The sequence below is a fragment of the Euprymna scolopes genome, chromosome 39 (genome assembly GCF_053919585.1).
Source record: "Euprymna scolopes isolate OS-2025 chromosome 39, ASM5391958v1, whole genome shotgun sequence".
Taxonomy (NCBI): Eukaryota; Metazoa; Mollusca; class Cephalopoda; order Sepiida; family Sepiolidae; genus Euprymna; species Euprymna scolopes.
Window position 1 is genome coordinate 21265180 of NC_136520.1, and position 22418 is coordinate 21287597.

The window sequence follows — 22418 nt, forward strand, 5'->3', positions numbered from 1 at the left end:
GATCAAAACTCGACCTCCCAAATAATGGGCACTTCTAATCATTACGCTATTCAGCTACTGTTATGCTAGTGAATTAACATTGTCCAAATGCCTAAGCTCAATTTGTTTACACAAAGAGCATTGCTTATTATGCTAATGGAAGTTTGTATATCACTTCCCAATATACTCAATCCAAGATAGGGAACATTAATATATATATATATATATATATATATATATATATATATATATATATATATATATATATATATATATATGTCAACTCAATGTCAAAACTATGTAAAATTTATCAGGAAAGGCAATGGAAGTATTCTCGAATCTCACTATGAGGACATAGCCCCTTAAAACTAAAATATTTTGATGAAATTTAAATCATGTGTATAACATTTTCTAGGGAAGACAATAGAAGTGGTAAAAAATCTGTTAATCTCTGTGTGCTGAATATCTATGTGCCCTTCGCCCATCTCTGTGAACTACGGGGAGAGAACCCTTCAAATGAATATATCCAATTTTAATGTAAACCATGCGTATAAAACACTAATTCAAAGAGTTTAGAACATTTTAGCTTCCTCCAACTACGTTAAAAATCAAAGTAATATGGTATTAGGGAAAAAGTACATAATGCAATCGTCATTCAATCCTGAACAATGCTAATTCTTCCTGTTCTATAAGGTATGTGTATATGTTTATACATTTAGATGTAAAGGATCCATTTGTAAATTAAATAACCGATCATTATAAATTTTGGAACACAGCTGCTAATCATAAATGGTAATAATGTAGGTTATATTTAGTTTAATTTATTTTTATGCAATAAGAGTGAAAACTCTTTGTGAAAATTCAGATATCTCTGATTTTTATGAAATTTTAGCAAGTAATATTAAACATCAATTGAGTTTCTTTTAAATATAGTAAAACTCCTTTAATTTGAACTTCCTCTAAAGTTGGACTTCTTCTCATTCGGACTTCTTCTAAACCTGGACTTTCTCTAAATTTGAACTGTCTCGTCATTGAAATTGTATTAGCATATTTGATGCGGAGTTGTAGTAAAACTGTTTACATGGTTTAGTCAGATATTGCACAGAAATGTTAATATTGGTACTATGTAATAATGTAGATTAGCTATTGATAATTAATTTACATTAACTGTAATTTTTTTTGTTTCAGTTTGCTATATTTAAAATAGTGTAAAACAACCCATCACAATGGCTTGCAACTCTAAAAGAAAACAAGTGACACTGACTTTACTCGAAAAACGTCAAATTATAGAAAAATTAGATGCTGGAGTTAAAAATAGCGTTATATTGAGAGATTATAAGATTGGAAGAAGTACACAGTTTTACATCAAAAAGAAAAAGGAGGAAATATTGAAGGCTGCTCCTTTCTCTCCAAATAAAAGACATGTCAAAAGAAGGACTCTTCGCAGACCAAGGCAAGTTGAATTCGATCGAATATTGCATGAGTGGTTTGTAGCAGAATGGAATGATGGTGTAGCAATATCTGGGCCCATGTTAATTGCTAAAGCAAAATCTCTTAAGGAAGAGTTGAATATCGCAGAAGATATGAAATTCAGTGAAGGCTGGTTTAGGAGCAGAGTAGACATGGTATTAACAATGTCAGGCGAACAACGGTCTGCTGATACACACATAGCATCAAATTATTGTGACAAATTCACGACGATAATTGCCGATTATGGTTTAACACCAGAGGATGTTTACAATGCTGATGAAAGTGGTGTAAATTGGAAGTGTTTACCTACAAAAACATTAGCCGGATCCAGAAAATAAAAGGATTCAAATTAAATAAAGAAAGACTAACAGTGATGGTATGTGCTAATGCTTCTGGAACTCATAAACTTAAGCTTCTTGTCATCGGCAAATCAAAGTGTCTCCGAGCATTAAAAGGAGTTTCGCCTTTGCCAGTATCCTACTATTCTTCACGATATGGATGGATGAATCAACAGTTGTTTAAAAAATGGTTTTTGCAAGAATTTGTGCCAGTTATCCAGAGGCGTTTTCTTGAATTAGGTAAACATGATTCAAAGTGCTTGCTTCTGTTGGACAATTGTAGAGCACACTCTCCTCAGTCAGAACTAGTGTCATCTTGCGGGAATATTTTTGTGTGCTACTTACCATCTAATGTGGCTTCTCTCATCCAACCTATGGATTAAGGGATTATTTGGAACTTAAAATGTTTCTACAGAAATCATTTCATGATGAATATGATAAATAGTACCGTGAGTATAAGCGATTTTCAGCGCCATTTTACTATCAAAGGTGCCATATTTTCTCTCGCAAGTGCATGGAATCAAGTTCGAGCAAGCACATTAACAAAAGCATGGAGTAAATTATCAGAGAATACATCTGGTCTAGAAAAAAATTCTTGAAACCAAACGGTTACCGACCAACCACGCTATTCTTAAATCACTTAATGCAAATGATGTTGAAATGTGGGTGCAACAAGATAAGGAAACTACTGATCAATATCGTGAAGGCAGTAATGGCGATGAAAATAGCGACAGCTCTCATTCTCTTGACCCTAATGTAAATAACCAAGAACACTCTGATGAAGCAATATTTTGGGATGATGCAGAAAAGTTTATGGAGACGGTTATAAAATTTCTAGAAAAAAATCCTTACTTTAGTGACAACTATGCTTTGCAAGCAATGCCACTCCGAAGAGATATAATCATAAAGAAGCTACAGAACCAAGAAATTGTAGATTTCGTGATTGCTTATGGAATACAATGGCAGCGCCCGAGAGCTCAATCAATGAAAATAGAAACTGCAATGAGACTCATTCAATGAATAACCAAAAAAAACTGTATTTTACATAAATGTATTATTTCTGTAGATGATAACTTAAGTAATAAATACCTAACGAGTAAGAGTAGATTTAATTTTTGTTCCTGGTAATAATATTTAACAATTCTTACTTGCAATATATCGTAAACTCAACTTAATATATACTTGAAGTATCATATAGCAATGAATTTCATTTACTATTTCTTAATTCTTAGAAAATTAAAGTTAACTGCAGCACATTTTTGATCATAAAACTTGAACAGCATCTTCTAATTTGAACGAAGTGGTTTTTCATATATATTTTTAGATGGCATAATATGGGCACAACCTTTTATTTGGAAATTCTAATATTTCATATTTTTCATTGAATCTGATCAGTCGTTATTAGACACCAATTAGAAAAGATTCTCTGAATTTCTTTTTTTTTTTCCATAAGCTTTAAATTCTAGACATTTTCTAGAATCGGAATCATGCAATGGACTTTAATCAAAATTGTAATAAGGATTCTAGACATTAGGCTAAAACAACTTGAGAAAATATATATATATAAAGTGGGCATAGTGGAGTTAATCCAAACAGTGGTAAGAAAACTATCTGAAATAACTACAAAACAATAAACTGCTCAGAGACAATATGAAGAATTTTACCTGCACCTTTGGGTTACGACCATTCACTTAATAACTGTGGAGTATTCCTCTAGAAAGTTAGAAAGTGATAAGGGAGATACATCGACCAAAAGATCTTGAATGAAGATGGGAGTGTATGATAGAATTTGGGCAGTGGCCGCCCAAAGTGGAGATTGAGTTATCTTGAGTCAAAAACAGTGAGTCATGGCCCCCATTGTCAATTATTAAGTTACCCATGGGATGCACTACCTTTGAAGTTTTGATTTGCCTGCCTCCATACAGGCAGAGAAAGAGTTTGAAGATAGAGAATCTTTCCTGAATTTGGTGGGGATTAATGCAAGTAGTTGGATAGGGTTGTGGGAGTGCATAGTGAAAGAATTATGTTACAAAAGATGCCAGAATTGTTAAGAAAAAATTAGTTTCGAGAAACTGAAATACCAATGAGGTCAGATTGACAGTGGGGGCACGAATATTGTTAATCAAATAGATTGACCAGTAATAAGTACTCTCACGGTCATGATAATATTAGTGATCATAGTAAGGAAGATACTAGAAAGACGCAGGGAGAAATTAAGTAACCACAAATCACTGACAATAGTGCACTTGAGCAAAGCAGGGGTACCAATGAGTGTCCTCTACTAAAATTCAGATAGCGTGCATGAGTTACAGCCATCAACAGAGCAGAAATCCAGTTTTAGTATTTGTAAAACTAAGTAAAGCTTTTTGTTGGTAATGAAACAATGAACAACAAAACTAGCAAAAAAATGGATTTAGGGAAAATAAATAAAAAATGTCATTTTTATTTTCTTATCTTAGAGTTAAGGAAATTGTAACTACATATTAATAGGAAACCTTTTAGAAAGTTAACATGATAGCAAGAAATAATTTAAATAATGTTAGAAAAGGATTATAAAAATACAAAATAGCTGATAATCCAATTTTTTTGGGGGGAGGGGGGGTCTCAGAGATGGGAACAGCAAGACAAATTTCATAGAGAAAGAGATTTCAGAAGTTAGAGGAGGGAAAAGGAAAAGGGAAGAGAGTAGAAAAAATGATGATCTCAGATGAAAGGAAAATAAAACCAGTTGTCCCAACCAGATCAAGGGCTTTTCTCTCTGGCCAGCTGAAAGATACAAGTCTCCACGTTGTAAGCTATTTACCTGTGCTGGCTGAAAGATACACCTTGTAAACTATTTAAAGAAAAAAAAAGTGATAATCTTGAGAATTAGCTTTGAAATTGGTAGGTGGAAAAAATCATTTGAAAGAATTTCATTCCATTAAAAATCCTGCATCCAGAAAAAAATTTGTTTTGCTAAAGTCCAGTCTCCTTTTTTTTTTTTTTTTTGCACAAACTATAGATTGAATTATTTTATACAAATAGTTAATTTTTTTTTGCACAAACTATAGATTGAATTATTTTATACAAATAGTTAATTTTTTTTTGCACAAACTATAGATTGAATTATTTTATACAAATAGTTAATTTTTTTTTGCACAAACTATAGATTGAATTATTTTATACAAATAGTTAATTTTTTTTTGCACAAACTATAGATTGAATTATTTTATACAAATAGTTAATTTTTTTTTGCACAAACTATAGATTGAATTATTTTATACAAATAGTTAATTTTTTTTTGCACAAACTATAGATTGAATTATTTTATACAAATAGTTAATTTTTTTTTGCACAAACTATAGATTGAATTATTTTATACAAATAGTTAATTTTTTTTTGCACAAACTATAGATTGAATTATTTTATACAAATAGTTAATTTTTTTTTGCACAAACTATAGATTGAATTATTTTATACAAATAGTTAATTTTTTTTTGCACAAACTATAGATTGAATTATTTTATACAAATAGTTAATTTTTTTTTGCACAAACTATAGATTGAATTATTTTATACAAATAGTTAATTTTTTTTTGCACAAACTATAGATTGAATTATTTTATAAAAATAGTTAATTTTTTTTTGCACAAACTATAGATTGAATTATTTTATACAAATAGTTAATTTTTTGATAAGAAAATGATTTGCAATGTTTTGTTAATTATTGCTTGCCTGTTGATTTGAAAATAACTCGGTTGTTTTCAAACCTGTCCTGATACCTAACGCTCAGGCCGCAGCAGAGCAGCGGTATATTGAACAAAACCAGAGGAAGAATTCAACCACGTCTGGCATCAAACAGTCAGCTAAGAGACCCCTATGGTAGGGTCACAGACCTGCTGGCATGTTAAAGAGATTGCCACACAGACTTAGAGTCTTAGAGTTGTTGCACGTTTTGTGCACTCAGGACATTAGAGTGGTAAATTCCAACAATCAGTAAGTGTCTGATTACATTTTAAGGGATCCAGCACTAGACAAATTTAAAAGTGTTACCACTGGGACTTAGGGTTAGTGCACATCTTCTTGCCTGTATGTACATTGAGTTACAGTAGAAGCACTGAGAACAGTTTTAACAAACCTGTAAAATGTCTAAGAGAAATTGAAATAAAAGGGAGGATTGATACCGTACAAGGCACCATACTGATTAAAACAGTTGAAATACTGAAGAAAATTGTTGAGTGCTGAAACTAACACATGCAACCAGGAAGCCTCAACCAACCACAGGTCAGTTGATATAGAAAAAAAATGTTCACATACACACACGTGGTGGCACCAACTTCGGTAGGTACAATATAGTTGTGAAGAGTCAAGGAATATAGAAATGATTGAGAGAGCCCCATGCGGACCTTGACTGGAAAGATCAGAGAGTACTAGAATCTTAAGAGACTTATTGCTACTCCAAACCAACAGTAGTTTTGATAATGACTGTAGGTTTATAAGAATTCAATGGTAAACGGCTGCTGCAGTAAATCAAAATGACAAAAAGAATGTTAAAAATCTCTCACTCAATTATAATCACTCGTGTGAAAATTTAGTGAATAAAAAAAAAATGAAAATAAAAATTACTTTTCATCAGTGATGTTTAGTCTCAGTCCGGTGGCAAAGGATTCAGGCGTGGATTTTACTGAAATGAAATTGAAAAAAAGAAAATCATCACCAACATAATCGTCCATTTTACAAATTTTAGAAATTAACTTCCAAACTCCCCTCTTCCTGGTCACATCTTTATCTCTTTCACTCAAAACCATCCTTATCATTGTCTCTCGTGTTTTTCTTTCATCTTTCCCTGCCAACTGACCCTCCTACACCAACTGTTCTACACGTATTACCCCGTACACTCTCATCCGAATTTTTTCAGAATGACCAAATCAATAGTCTCCCATCTTTTCATACTGTCTAAATTTAATCTTCCTCTGAGCTTACCAGATCTCAACTTGCCTTTAAGACTAACATTACACATCTACTGCATCATTCTCATATCATTTCTTCTATAGGCAAAGTATGTCTTAAACACTGCATCCACATTCAAATATACTTTCTTCACATCTGAGTTTTTATTAAATCTTCTCGATACAAACTGCTTAGCATCTATAATTCCACTTGTGTAATCAATTCTTACAAGTATAACAAAAACTTGTATTCAGCTCCTTTTCCACAAAATTAGGGGATTTTAATCTTTTTAAGGATTTTTCAGCTTTTTAGGCGCTTTCCAAAACTACAATCATAAGCATTATCTTCGTAACTCTCAGACCTTTCCATAATATTCCTCCAAATCTCCAACATTTTTTTCACAATCACCAGCACACAGTGCCTCTTCTTCACAACACATGCAAAACTCCCTGAACAATGTTTCTAAGACATAAATTCAGTACAAAATCCCGATGTACTTCTACTTAAACATTAAAACTGTCACTAAATGTGCGATTAATTTTTACTAAACTTTTAGCATTCTATACATTGTTTGAACAACTTACATTACTTGTTAGTAATTCACACAAAACTGATCACATCTCTTGGCACCTTTATTAATTATTTTAATTAAAAAATTCCTTAGGGGTAGTATTGTATGTATTGGAACAATGCAGAGTGTAGTGCTGAGAAAAAGGAGACAGTAGGGTTCACAGTAAAGCAAAATTATGATTGTTACAAAATTATGATTGTTATTATTGTACAAGGTGGCTTGGAGATTTGCATGCCTTTTTAAGTTGGGTTCAAAATGTATCTGTTCTGTTCTCGCATATAAAGTGGGGAAGATCCTTCTTCACTTAGACAAATTTTATGTTTACATGCTTTCAACATGCCTGACACTGATGGTCAGTATACAAGTCTCCTAGACCTTTTTTCTCACAACTTGCTCTGAGCTATGTTTATCTTCCATTCTGTCCCCACTGTAATCTTCAAACCACTCAGTTATATCAGTTAAGATAAGAACAAAATGTAATAAGTCCTCCTGCATACCTCTCCATCATAGAGTATATTGATACTCTATGGCTGACTTGGAATAGCTTTAGTACATTTATATCAGATCTACCTCTTCGTTCCATGTTTAAAAAGGTGTCCTCCATAGTATCAGAGCTGACGGAATGGTTAATTGTAGGTATAGACTGCTTCATACCCTCAAAACAAAATCCAACAAAAATCTAACAGCTAGCCGTGGTTCTCTCCAGAATGTCCTGCTGCCATTGCACTCAGAAATCACTATTTCTATTGCTTCCAACATAATAGATGTACTGAGACTAAAGCCGCCTCCAGGACTACCAGAAACCACCATAAAAGAGTAATAAAGAACGCAAGAGAGTTGTATGCTCAGTTTGTCAAGTCCAAAGCAGCTGAGCAGCAGCTTCGTTCCTACGAATTTTAGCAAATAACAAACAGGGTCCTGAATAGAAGTGTGTGCTCTATCCCAACCATCCTCAATGAACCTGAGGTAATTTCGTCAGCATCAGACAAAGCGAAAAAGTATGCAACTAATTCTACCCTATGCGATCAGGACTGCCAATCCCCCATATTTCCTCCTGTGTCTCTGTGCGTGATGTTGCCAAGCTAATCAAAAACCTCAATTCCAGTTAAGCAACTGGTCCTGACAGCATTCCTATTATTGTGCTCAAAAAGCAACCAAAACTTTCTCCCATAGTTAAAAAGCTATTTAAGTGTTGTCTTAAGGAAAAATACTTCCTAACACTTTGAAAAACCTCGTCAGTATGTCCAGTATTTAAGAATTCGGGTGATCGGTCATCTCCCTCTCAATACAGACCAATCAGTCTCTTGTGTGTCATGAGTAAGTTGCTAGAATCTGTGTTAAATAGAGAAGTAGTCAACCACCTCAACAAAAATAACCTCCTCAGTGACATGCAATATGGCTTCCATTTTGGTAAATCAACAGTACCATTTTGGTAGATCTCATAAGATTAGTGAATCTTTCGATAGAGGCTTCCTTTCTAGGGCACTTGATCTATCAACGCCCTTTGATAGGATATGGCATAAAGGTCTACTCCACAAAATCTTCAGCTATGGTATAGCTGGAAATGTTTTTTCAATTATTACATCATTTCTCTCTAATAGGTTCATAAATCAGAAGCTGACAGTATTAAAGCTGGAGTCCCTCACCCTGAGTCCAACTCTCTTCCTAATCTACATCAGTGATCTCCCAAATCACATTCTAAGATCATTTGTAAACATTTATGTTGATGACACTACCATCTATGGCAACATTTCAAAGGTCGTAAACAGCCAAGTTCTCTCTTATTCTCTTTCCTCTGATCTTGATCATGTGGTGCAATGGGGAAAGAGGTGGCTGGTTAATTTTAATGTATCTAAAACCAAGCTTCTATCTTTCCATCATCAACGCTCTGATCCCCGTCTGGCATCAATCAAAATGAATGGCTCTCATCTTGGGGAGGCTCCATGTTTTGACAAACTTCTAGGTCTGACTTCACTCCTAATCTGAAATGGAGCACATACATCAAATCTGTTGCCAAGGCTGCTGGGAAAATGATGGGATTGTTCTACCGCTCCAGTAGATATCTCACTGCTGCTGCAATTCTCTACCTGTAGAAGAGCCAAGTAAGTTTAAGGATAGAGTACTGTTGCCACATCTTATCCTGCCTTGACAGAGTTCAAAATAGGCTTTGTAGCCAAGTGGGAGACGCCCTTTTCTTCTGCAACCTCTTTCCCACAAAAAGAGACGCTACGAACAACACTCGTCTAGCTGAAACCACTATCAATATCTGTGCCTAAACATAGATTCTATGAACAAAGCTTCTTTCTGCATGCCTGTGGAACTGTTCCGCTTTCCTGTTTTTCAACTGACTACAATGTGGTGATCTTCAAGTCCAACATGAACAAATTTTTGATGAGCCATCCCCTCCTCAAGTAATCCAATTTACCAAATTTCTACTACTAACGATGACGACATTCTTCCCCTTGACCACTGTACACTCATTAACCCTTATTCTCGAGTGGCACTCCAGGCCTTGATAAGATTCCTTTATAAAAAAAAACAATAAAAAAGTGAAATTTAGGTATTTTTAGGAATATGCACCTAGAGATTTTTAGTTGTGATGTAAATAGTTCCGACTACAAAGAAAGTCAAATCAAATTCTGACTTTCCAAAAATATAAAAATAAAAAAGATATTAAAAAGATTATATTTTAATCAGACAAAAAAAAATCAAGTTTCGACTTTACATAAATTTTAATACCTTTTGGCACATTTTTATTTGGAATTTTTCTGAATACCTGTGAATAAATGACCAAGTTCTCTCTGGTTCTCTCTCTTCTGATCTTGAGCATGTGGTGCAATGGGGAAAGGAATGGCTGGTTACTTTTAATGCATCTTAAACCAAGATTCTATCTTTACATCATCAACGTTCTGATCCCCATCTGGGGGTCAATTGAAATGAATGGCTCTCCTCTTGGGGAAGCCTCATGTTTTGACAAGCTTCTGGGTTTGACCTTTACTCCTGATCTGAAATAAAACACGTACATCAAATCTGTTGCCAAGGCCGCTGGAAAAATGGTAGGATCCTTCTATCGATCCAGTAGATATCTTACTGCTGATGCAATTCTCTATCTATATAAGAGTCAGGTACGTCCAAGGATGGAGTACCATTGCCACATTTGGGCAGGAGCTGCTAGGAAAGACTTGTCCTGTCTTGATAGAGTTCAAAATAGACTTTGTAGCCTCATAGGAGATGTCCTTTTCTCTTTTCTGCAACCTCTATCTCACAGAAGAGATGTTGCAAGTTTGTCTTTGCTTTATCGTTATTTTCATGGTAAGTGCTCGACTGAGCTTCAATCTATGCCCCCTCGCCAAACTTTCACAAGAAACACTTGTCTAGCTGAAAACGCTATCAATAATTCCCCCCACTCTTTATCTGTGCTTAAACCTAAACGTACATTCCATGAACAAAGCTTCTTTCTTAGAACTGCAAGTCTGTGGAATTATCTTCCGTTTTCCTGCTTTCCAGCTGACTATAATCTGATTGTCTTCAAGTCCAACGTAAACAAGTTCTTGATGAGGCGTTCCACTGAAGTTAACAAAGTTACCAAATTTCCATTATTAACAATTACTATATTGTTCAATTGACTACTGTACACTCTTAACCCTTATCCTCGAGTGGTCTTTGGGCCTTGATACGTGGTTATGCCTATGTAAAAAAAAAAAAATTTACCTTTACTAAAATGGTTGTTGGGATTAGAGTTCGTTTAGGATAAATTTAGGTTAGGGTTAGAGTAAAAAATTAATTCAATTCATATTTTGTAGAAATTCCAAAATAACATTACAGAACACGAGATAACTTTAAAATTGCTTTCGTTAAATAATTTCTTTTCAAAATAAAAATTCTAATAATACATTTGGTTTGTTCAGCAAAATTTGTTTGCCAATCGCGGAAGTTAGACTTGAAACTTTGAGTTTAATTTTAACATAATGGATAATAAAGTGTTTTGAAATAGTGTTGAATGAATGTTTTAGAATTCTTCTACAGTTGATATTACCAAAATTCTATTCTAACTAAAAAAGTAGATTCTTGGCCAGAATTCCCTCTTTATTAAAAAACAAAAGTAAAGAAAAAATCTGTATAATGTATGTACTTGTGACAAAATGAAAATATCATATTCCAAAAATCATATAAATTGATCAAGTAGTTTTATTTTTAAATAATAAAATCATTGTTATGCAATTAATGGGAATTCATAGGCACTACAACATAAATGTTGCAAGTTTGAATTATGTCGAGTTATCTTCTTTTTTTTTTTTTTAGATTGTTTTCAAAATGGCAGACAAGATAGCTGTCCTTCAGTTACTCATAAAATTTGATTTTCTTATAAAAAAATAATACTACTTGATCAATATTTATGTGATTTTTGGAATATGATATTTTTTGTTTCATCATTTCTTTTTGTTTTTTATTATAGGGGTAATACTGGACAAGAACCAAAAACTACTTAAATGTTTTAACTTGATCCAATCTTGATGCATCTTTTGTATGTTAATAACTTCCATCAAACAATGGTGAAACATTCACAAAGTTTGTGCACTATGGTGCTGCTCACTTAATATGGCTAGACACTCCAATCTTGAGAAGCAAATCCTATTCCAGAAGAGTCTTGATTACAATATGAGGCCTTCCAAGTCTGTCATTTGACTTTTGAGAACCCCACAGGAGCATTTTTTCAGCAAGTTTGTAATGTCAAGTAGTGCCCTGCCATTGCTAAAAGTCACTGCTGCAGATATGGAAACATATTCTTCTCGTGACCTCACCATGTTGTGTTGATGATGATATTTGTATGATTCATTAAGTTTCTGTGATCAAATAACACTAAACCTATCTGTAAAGTGAGTTTCTACCAGTCTTGAATATTTGTATTTTATTTTTTATGGTAGCTGTTCAGATTTTATTGATAAAGTGAGCTCCATGCATATTCACATTATAATCAGAGTAAATATTTCCCTGAATGATATGTCAAAATAAAATGTCATGACAACGGCATTCACCTTGGGTCAGTTGGCTCTTTTCAACAAGTTCACCATATCCTTGGCTGACCATGCATGACGATGCAAGGTTGCTCCATTATGAGTGCAAACCATTTGCAGTTCCAGCAATGGGCCCCATAAAGGTAAGGGTCTAGAATCAGTTTAGTATCTTGCTTCACTGTCCTGGGCCAGATTTTGAGTCAGCCATTGTAATGTTTCTTTCAGTCTGGTAGTGATGCTAGGTTGATGACTTCATGGATGAAGTCGCCTGGGTGTCATCAAAGGGCATGGCCAAACCAATAAAGGCAAGGAGAAATTTTTGAAGGGAGTGAATCTTGCAGCGAATGGGAATTGTACGGTTGAAGATAAACTATTGCCAGTGGACACAGAGGATGCAGCGTTGGCAGTGAGGGTCGAATACCTCCAGTTTGAATAGATCACTTGCCTGCATAGATAAAGTCTTGTAGCCATAAAGGAGGACTTTATGTTCAGCCTTATTTCTTTTTGAGACCACTATGCCTTTTTCCCCTTGGCCAAAATAAAATAAAATACTCACATGTCATTCCTGCAGGTGCATGGACTTGAACAATGATGTAGCCATCAGCTGTGCCTGTGGTTACAGCTAAATCTGAACATAAATACAAAAAAAAAAAAAAGAAAATATGTTAGACATCATTGTAAAGTGCCGACAAGACGAGGTATATTTGGAAGCACACCGGTTGCCGTGAATGTCTTGTTTAAGTAGCCTGCCTCTCATGCAAGCAGGCAAGTCTACTTCTATGGGGATGTGATGCCAAGACCACTCCGGTCTTGTAACTGGGCGGCTTGGGTTCGATTCCACCTCTACAATCATCAATTTAACAATTTATTTAAATCAGAAACAATTTTTTATGTTCAGTCACAGAACACACAATTTTCTTACTATACATGATTTAACTTAATTCATATGTTGAACAAAGTTGAAACAATGTTACAGAAGTATATGTTTTAATAATTAGTTCTTTTTTTTTTTTTTTTTTACATAGGCATCACCACTTATCAAGTCTAAGAGGCCACTCAAGGATAAGGGTTAATGAGTGATGAGAGTATTACTATTTTCTGAAAGTGTAAAAGTTCCCGCACTTTCCTGTGAAAAAAATATAAAAATATTAAAATCGATTGAAATACAAATTGTTCTTTTTTTCAAAACATGGAAAATATTTGCCTCATATTAAAAGAACCATTAATGTTTAAGAAACAAGATTAGCAGAACTACTCAGCATTGCCCAGTGTCATAAAAACAAAAATAGAATATGTTAAAAGTATATGTGAGATTTTTATATTAAAACTTTAATATCTCACCTGTTTTACCAATCTCTCTCTCTCTCTCTCTCTGCTTTTTCTACATCCCTCTCCCTTCCCCTTTCACCTTCACCCAGCCACCAACATCATAAGTTAAGACCTTTGCACTAAAGTCATGTGACCTGCTGACGTCTCCAGACATGACTGGATAAATGACTCTTCTCTTTATTAATTATTAAAGATGCTGAGTCATTGCATTGTACTGAATTGCAAAGGTAATTACAAAAATGGTCCAAAAGTTATCGTATTTTCTTCTCCTAAAGACGGAATTATTTTTCATTTAGACATGTACAATTAAGAGAGAATTTCTTACAGTAAAGTAAAAGATATTTATATTTTTAAAAGCTTATTTAATTATTATTAGAATTTGAAATTTAAGGAAACCAAACCAATAAATACTTTTTTTATTTAAAAGAAATACTTATTTACTTTTAAAGATAAGTAAATGAGCTTTTTTATGGTGAATTATTTTTCTTTTAAACTATACTTTCTTAGTGTCTATAAAAAACTTTTATGTCTACTGGAGAAAATTGAGAAATAAAATCTCTTTTTAACCTGTTAAATAATTTGTACAGGAGATTTTTTCTAAGCCTGTTGTTGTAATAATACATCGAATTTCTCTTTGAGTTGAGTTATCAGTTACATATTAGCTTTAGTTAGTTTTTGATAAACTTAGTAAACTTTTAATATCAGAGACAATTAGCTATGCACATAACGTTGAATGCGTTGACAGATGTTAATCTTTTTCGTGCCGACTCTTGGGATGAAAGTAAGCAAGTAGAAAAACATGATCCTTTGGAGTTCGTCTAATTCACTTTTTTAACGATTTTTGTAACAAAGAAAAATAAATATTATTAACAAGAAATTAATCAGAAAAAGAAAAATTTCAAAAATTCAGTTAAATTATCAAACAGTTTTCTCTTATTGTTGTGGGTGAGTCCACACAACACAAGACATAAACGTTTCTGAACAGTATAAATACACCAAGAATTATCAACTCTTGCGTGTGTGTGTGTATTCCATAGTACGCCATATTAATGTTAAGTACTACAGCTCTCGCTCACTATGTATTCTGTTTTGTTGTAAATACAAATATCTTTTCTAAACAATATTTGTGTCCTAGTCTTTCTTAGTAACTCTTTTGGGTTACAACACTCATATTGATTTACAAAAAAATATTCCTGCACTAGTAACTTTGTTTATATTAAAATCATTTGACGTTTCTGAATTTTTGAGATGAGGATTGGTTATTCGTATTATTTGAATTCATCGACTACTGTTCTCATCTTGAGTGTGATTTTCACAACGTTTTGGTCGATATTTCATTCGAAATTCCATTCAAATTCTCGAGTTCGACTGAAACATTTCCAAGTTTCGCAAGATACACCTAAAATTATTTGTTTGAATTTAATTTGTTTTATTTATTTTTAGTAACGTATCATTCATTTAAACATATTTATGTTTTAAAAGGTGTGCTTGAAGGCTTGTCAATGCAGGAATTATTCAGTCATTGTAAACAGATTAATAAATAATGATAAATGATTCAATAGTTTTCAATAAATAATCATTTATTAGTATATTTCTTCATTTTTTGCAAATATTCACTAATTTTAAGCAATATGATTTGTTAGTGGACTAAAGATGAAACTGTTGTGGATTTTCATTTGTCAATAGAATATTATGTAGTGGGGAGACCACACTGAAGTAACTATGTCAATCAACTAACAGGAAACCCAATACATCTCCAAAGACATATTTCATGTGATGGAAGATTATTTGAAAGAACTAAGATCTGCAGCATCAGCATGATGAAGCAAAAAGTTTAAAATAGTTTTTTTAACACTGAAACATTTTTATCCATTTTATCACAAATTGCTAAAAAAAACTCAGATTGACAGCAATAATTACCATTATCGGATTTTTGTTTGTTAAAGATTAGTTTGAAAAAAGGTGGTTTTAATCTTGATGCCTGCATTTATTATAAATCTATATAATAATATATAATAATAATAATAATAATAATAATAATAATATACTAAGATATTTCATGTACGTTATCACCTTTCATATGCATTAAAAACAATGAAATCATCTGATCAGCAAAGATATTGATTTGAGATTAAATTTTATGTTGGTAAGCTAACCAATTCTGACTATCCTATTTATATGGTTTCAAAATCAAATGTCATCTTGTCAAATAAAGCAGAAAAATTTTAAATCCATTTAAAAAAGTTGCATTCATTTTATTGATTTGAAGTTTAGTTGATAATTATTTAATTAATTTATTTAATTATAAGAGATTATTGTTTTAAAAAGAATTAAATTGCTACAATTTGAAATAAGTAAATAAGACATTTTTTTAAAATAATATTTACAATAAAAATTACTTTGCAGAAGAAAAAATTGTCATTTTTTAATCATATTGAGTCTTGACATTTTTATTTTTTAAAATCAATATTGTTATTAGCAGTAAATTATAAAAATGTAGAAAGCGGTGTGGAATTTCCATGGGGTCATCTTGCTAATAAAACATTAGAAAGTGTAAAAATGTTCTTTGCTATTTTTTCATTGCGTGCTACAAACATGGTACAAACATGCTACAAACATGCTACAAACATGCTACAAACATGGTACAAACATGGTACAAACATGCTACAAATATGCTACAAACATAGACCACATGATATTATTTAAAAAAAAAAATTGATGCACTTGCTTCTTTATAAAATTGTAATTGAGACAAATCACATTTGATCTTCATATAGAACTTTGTTTTTAATTGAATCCCACGACAGTAATCTCTATAATAATAAAATTGTGTAACAACTTCTTTTGTGTCTGTGTTTCTCGCCTCTATGTGACTTATACATTTTTATTATATTTTTATTTATTTACTACTAGTGGGGGTGTCCGGCGTTGGCCGAGTGTTTGAAGGTATGTGTATTGGGTGGGTGGGGAATATTAGGTATGAAAAAATTTTTAAATAAAAAAAACGTTGGCCGGGTGTTTGGAAGTGAAAAAGAAAAAAAGAAGTTTTGATAGGAAGGGAGGATCGAACCCAAAGTCTTGCCGCGAAGGTGGAAAAAAAGAGGGAAAAACCCTGACATCTAACCCGCTCAGCCACGAGGGGAGAGGAAGTAAAAACTGTCTTAATTTAACGTTTTTAAAATGAAATTGACAGGTACGAGAATTTAATAAGATCCAACATCACGCAATTTATGTTTGGCGCTGCAAGCCAGTTTCTGCGTATTTGTTTGTTTCCTCTGCCAAATGAATAGCAATTGTCTGATATGACGGGTTCCCCCCCCCCATCATTGATCAAACCTTATTTGCTTTTTGGATGTTTCGCCACATAGGGCTGAGAACACAAATTTGTTTTCACAGTTTCGCTTTTTTTTTATACTGAAAAGCCAAAGACACATATGTGAGCCAATAAATATGGCGAAAATCACGCATAAAAGTTGCCCAAATTAAAGATACATGCCGAGTCGTTTCGTAAATCTTAGATATTATCATCTCGGTAGCATATAAAAAGTTATAAGAATGAGCGACCAACCTGAGAACCACCTTGAAAAAAGCCTTTGCCGGGCATACAAAAAAAATGCACATACACACATTTTTCCTTTTATATATATAGATTATTCCATTATTGAAAAAAATATCTGGAATTGTAAAAAGTAATAAAACAAACATTCCTTCTTTGTAAATAAGTCAGCCATCTTAATCTTTTTTAATAGTTGATAAAACAAAGAATTATATTGTAACAATTCGAAATTTTACAAGAATCTGGGAGTCTTCAAAGTGTTGAATCTTTTCGCTACTTTAAAGGCTCTCAAACTCATTTAAACTCACTTAAAATGTCATCTATTAAAAGAATTGAGCATTTGGACGCTATTTACACATAATGATTTTATGATCATTATAATACCATTAAAATTATAGTTTTATAACAATTTAAATATCAAATGATATTGTAATAATTAAACTTATCTTTCAAAATACTATTTAAAAAAATAATTTGGTAATAGTTAAAAAAAAGAAATAAAACAAAAATAAAGAAAGAAAAGGAAACTCCCAAGTAACACCATGTATCCGGCTAATTGTCTAATAAAAAATAAAGTGTCAAACCTTTTGGTAAGTACCAGGCTGGTCCATCTTTGGCCATGGCCCAGAGGGCATTACTCTTACCGGGTCCGCATGTCAATTCGGGAGTTGCACATTCCCTGAATAAAAATCAAAAATTAAAATAGCAATAATAAATAAATGAAAAAGAAATATTATTGTTAGTCATTACAAAAATAATGTCTGATTTCAGAAACTTACATTTATTCATGAAAAATTAGAAATGTCCAAATCCATCAAATATGGGGTTTGAACAGCTATGCATCTCTATCGTTGATCTACAAGATAATTTTCTTCTTTATTGCTAATAAGTTATTGGTTTTGATGCAAAAACTTTTTTTAAATGTACTTAAAAATGATAATCAGTAGAATAAAGATCCGGAGAATATGGACGATTTGGTAAGGTCTTGTATCCTACGTCTGAGAGTTTCTGCAGTCATTCTTGCAACACACACATAGTGATGGGAAGATTCTAAATTTTTTTTCCAATTCTGATACAATTACAAATTTTGTTCTAAATTCTCGATTCCGATGCTTTCAAAATTTTTAAACATTCAATTAGAGATTTGATGTATTTTAAAAATGTCCAAATGACTGTAAACTCCATGTAAAATCTGCACATATTTTGCAAAATGTAAAAAATACACTTGAAAGGTGGAGGCGTATATTACAAGAGTAGATCTTTCTAAATATTTTTATCAAATGTTTTCCTTGTAATATGTACACATGTAGCCAATAATGTTTGTACAAATAAACATATGCTGTGAGAGAAGATGTTTCTTTTTAAATGAAAACCAATTTGCATTAGTTTATCATTATTTGAAATTTCGTAAACGATTAAAAAGAATCAATGATTGGTATGCAAAATTAAAAAACAAAACAGTGTAGGGACAGAATAGTTAAGAAAGTGAGTTTCTACACAATGATTTACTATTAAGGAAATCATTCTTAACATAGGGAGGGTTGCTGTTAACTATTCTATTCTTCTTTGTAGAAATTTTTCTCACAATTTCACCGGTTATTAGATTGATTTGTGTTACTGTAATAAATATATATATGTATATATATATATATATATATATATATATATATATATATATATATATATATATATATATATATATATATATATAATAGCAGTAGCAGTGAATAGATTAACACCCAGTGGCGGCTCGTGCATGGAGCTGTGGGACTGCAGCACCCCCAAGTTATTTCTACACAATATTAATGATAAAATTAAAAATAATACGTTTGTTGTTGTTGTTTATTATTATTATTATTATTATTATTATTATTATTATTATTTTATTTTATTTTTTTATTATTATTTTTTATGTGTACATTATAAAATCATTAACTTTAATGTCGGTATCTCCAAATTCATATAATAACAAAAATAAAACTTGCTTGGAGCTGTTAAATTCACAATTACACTTTCTTAATGAAATTCTCTTGTACGCATGCGCGGATTAGACGCTTTAGACAGCCGATGAAAGCCTCTTGAGGAACTGTCGCTTGGCGCAGCTCCATGTCGTGAAATTCGTTGTTTGCTTAGAGTGTGCGCCTGTATAGATATGATAACATTGTTATTGAAAAGAAAAGGAGGTTTACTTATATTTTTTAAAATTATTATTAAAATCTGCACATAACGTGTTCTTGTACATTGTGCTATTTTTTTTTAAATACGCACACTTTTAGCGTTGCGATTTAAGTCGGTAGCCGACGGAAATATATAATATGCAGAAACTGTTTATTTTTATTTATTAAAAGTATTCGGGAATTTAGCAGTGAAGCTAACACGCGGCCAAGGGTAAAAACCAAATATACAATAAATAAATCTTACCATAAAAATAAAGTTACTTTTCTATCTACCTGCCTTTTTGTTTGTTTCTTTAAAATAGTTTTAAATGCTATTTATTTTGCAACAACTAAACTTTACAAAAAAAAAACTGTTTACATTTTTTCCTAGAAGCAAAAAAGCGAAGAAACAGTTTATGTTGAAAATACATTTTAGTTAGAAATCTTTTTAACCTGTATGTTTTAGATATTAAAAAATTAGCATTTATTTGCCTCCGACAAGGACAATGTTAGACGTTTTACACTTTGAAAAATGGATTTTTTACACAAGATTTTTTAATTAAAATGTGTTTGTAAGTAAAAAAAAAAAACAGTTTTTTATAATTATGCATTTTTAAACTTTACATTGAATTTGTTAGTAGATGGGTCAGATAATACGCATTAAAAAAAAGTAATTAGAAATCCTTCTGGACTGAGACAATTTTAATTTTTTGTTTTTTGGGGAAGAAAGCTACATTAAAATTCGATGTTTTATAATGCTTATATATGACATCCTATTTTCTTATAATAACTCTCCACTTTATGTCGATCTTTACCGGCATGGGAAGGTCAGTAAATAGCCAAGTTTGTTCTTTTTATATAAAAAGCAAGTTCTTAAAAGATTTGTAAATAAAATTTTGTATCTTTAAATATTTTTGTTTGTTTGCTCACTATATAAAAATGTAAACTTTTTTATTTTGCATTTTATTTACAAATACGTTTTGTTATAAATACATCTTTAAAAATAAATTTTGTAAATAAAACTGTTATTAAATAAAACGCTATTTTTAAATAGTAAACTCCTAAATTAACCCTCGTAGGGAGGCAGGTAAATTTCAAAATTTTTCTTTTTTGTTTTTATAAAAAATAAATTATTTTTAAAAATGTTTTTCGTTTGTTTACAAAAAAAAAAACAAAAAACGCAAACTTTTATTTAATCTGAAAAGTTTAAAAGGAATAAATATATTTTTATTCTGTAAAGTGTACATAATTTAAAAAAATCTTTTTAATAAAAAAGTTTTTGCGTATTATCTATTTCTGATTGATTATTTGTCTTTGTTATATATTTGAATATTTATTTGAATGTTTGTTTATTATTTGATTAAATATTTATTTATACATTCGAATTCCTTTACACGATATTAAAAAAATACGTAAAATTTTTGAAGCAGCACCCCCACTAATCTCAGGCACGAGCCGCCACTGTTAACACCTTTAACTAAATCACTCTCCCAAATAGGATTCTACTTTGATTATGTGGTGGAAAGAAAAATCAGTTTCACACATAAATTTGACATAAAATTTCTGGCCCATTTTAACTTTTTAATATTAATTCACTCAAAAATCGAAAGTGAAACAAAATTCTCATAGAACTTAAAATTTTCGCCCAATTGTTTACATTTATTTAATGTTTTTACCAGCATTTGTTTAATTTTTTATTCTGCGCAGTTATCAAGAGTCCTTGTGCAAGACTTACGGCGCAACTATTTTTATTCTAACTAACAAAGTTCTAACAAAGTTAGAGTGTGCACTAATGACGTTAAATTTGAACTCAAACTCAGATCAAAAGTCTCAAACTCAAATCCAACTGTTCTCTTCTCTCTCCACACTGACGCCCAAAATAAAGAAGACGGCTCTTTTATAGAGAGACTCAACCACATCTCATTTGCATACCCCCTCCTCCCTCTCGTCACATCACATGATTTTCAGTCCATAAATACCAGGGAGCGGCCATTTTTATTTTCTTTTTTTCTTTCTTTCCTAACACGAGCCGCACGATGCATGAGGTAAAGTTCTTTACTTTTAACCACATGCCCCCTTGATCTCTAAGATCAATAATTAGTATCATAGTCTGCCATCCACGCTGGGCGTCTTCATTCACGGTGTGATCGTTGAAGAGGCTCTTCTTCAGACACTTCAACATCAGCATCAACCTCCCCTTCCTCTGATGGCAAGGAGACTCTCCGTATATCTAAAATATGACGAGGCATTCCGTCAATCGCTACCTTGTTTTTGGAGAGTACTTCAGTCACTGTACCTTTTCCCCAGCGAGTCGTGCAACGAGAATTGGGTGGTTTCACCCACACCTCTTCACCAACTGCGATGCCCACGCAGGCCTGTTCTTCTCTCTGTGTTACAGCCAATGGATGTCGCCATTCATAAGAAAAAATAGATCGGTGCGGCACTGAATTTTCGTCTTGACGAGTCTTCGGCATCATATTGTACCAAAAAACTGCTTCTTGGGGCGAAATCTGGCTTCTTGATGCCACAGCTTTTATAGTGCGATGGTGCCTCTCTATAATTCCATTTCCACTTGGGCGGTATGCAGCTCTAAAATATAGCCCCACATTCCACTTCACACATAAGTCTCCAAAAACTCCCGAGCGGAAAGACATATCATTATCCACCAACACCTCTTCTACTGGCCTCCTTTCCATAAAAACCTCAACTCTCTTTACCTCTTCTGCTTTTTCATTCTTGATTTTTCTGCCATATCGCTACTCTCCCAGGCCCACAATCTATCATAGTTACATGCGGTTCATGTTGATAACGTGTGATGTCAATGGCCAATCTCCGCAAATTCTCTTCAACATGCAGTTCCCCTTTTTCATGTCTAGCCGGTGCAGGGTCGATTGATTCGCATTCCCTACATTGTTCCACCACCTTTTGGACGTCTTGCATTGTGACGTGCGAGTTTACTTTTCTTGCCGGGTAAAGGGTCCATTCCTTTCCAAAATGATGCAGATTATGCAGGTCTTTTAAATTCTCTACTGCACAACATACTGGAGCCCCGTCTCTTTCCTTGTGTAGCCAGGCT

At 32.5% G+C, this 22418-nt stretch overlaps 1 protein-coding gene across 1 annotated transcript in view; it reads right to left on the reverse strand.

Annotated features, from left to right (window-relative positions):
* LOC145263579 (peptidylglycine alpha-hydroxylating monooxygenase-like) overlaps positions 1 to 22418 on the reverse strand; it is a 167090-nt gene that overhangs the window by 77113 nt on the left and 67559 nt on the right. The window contains exons 3-5 of the mRNA XM_080120425.1: positions 17771 to 17865; positions 12858 to 12929; positions 6392 to 6449 (exon numbers count right to left, since the gene is read on the reverse strand). Coding sequence (XP_079976551.1) covers positions 6392 to 6449; positions 12858 to 12929; positions 17771 to 17865 — 225 coding nt within the window. The remainder of the gene's footprint in view (positions 1 to 6391; positions 6450 to 12857; positions 12930 to 17770; positions 17866 to 22418) is intronic.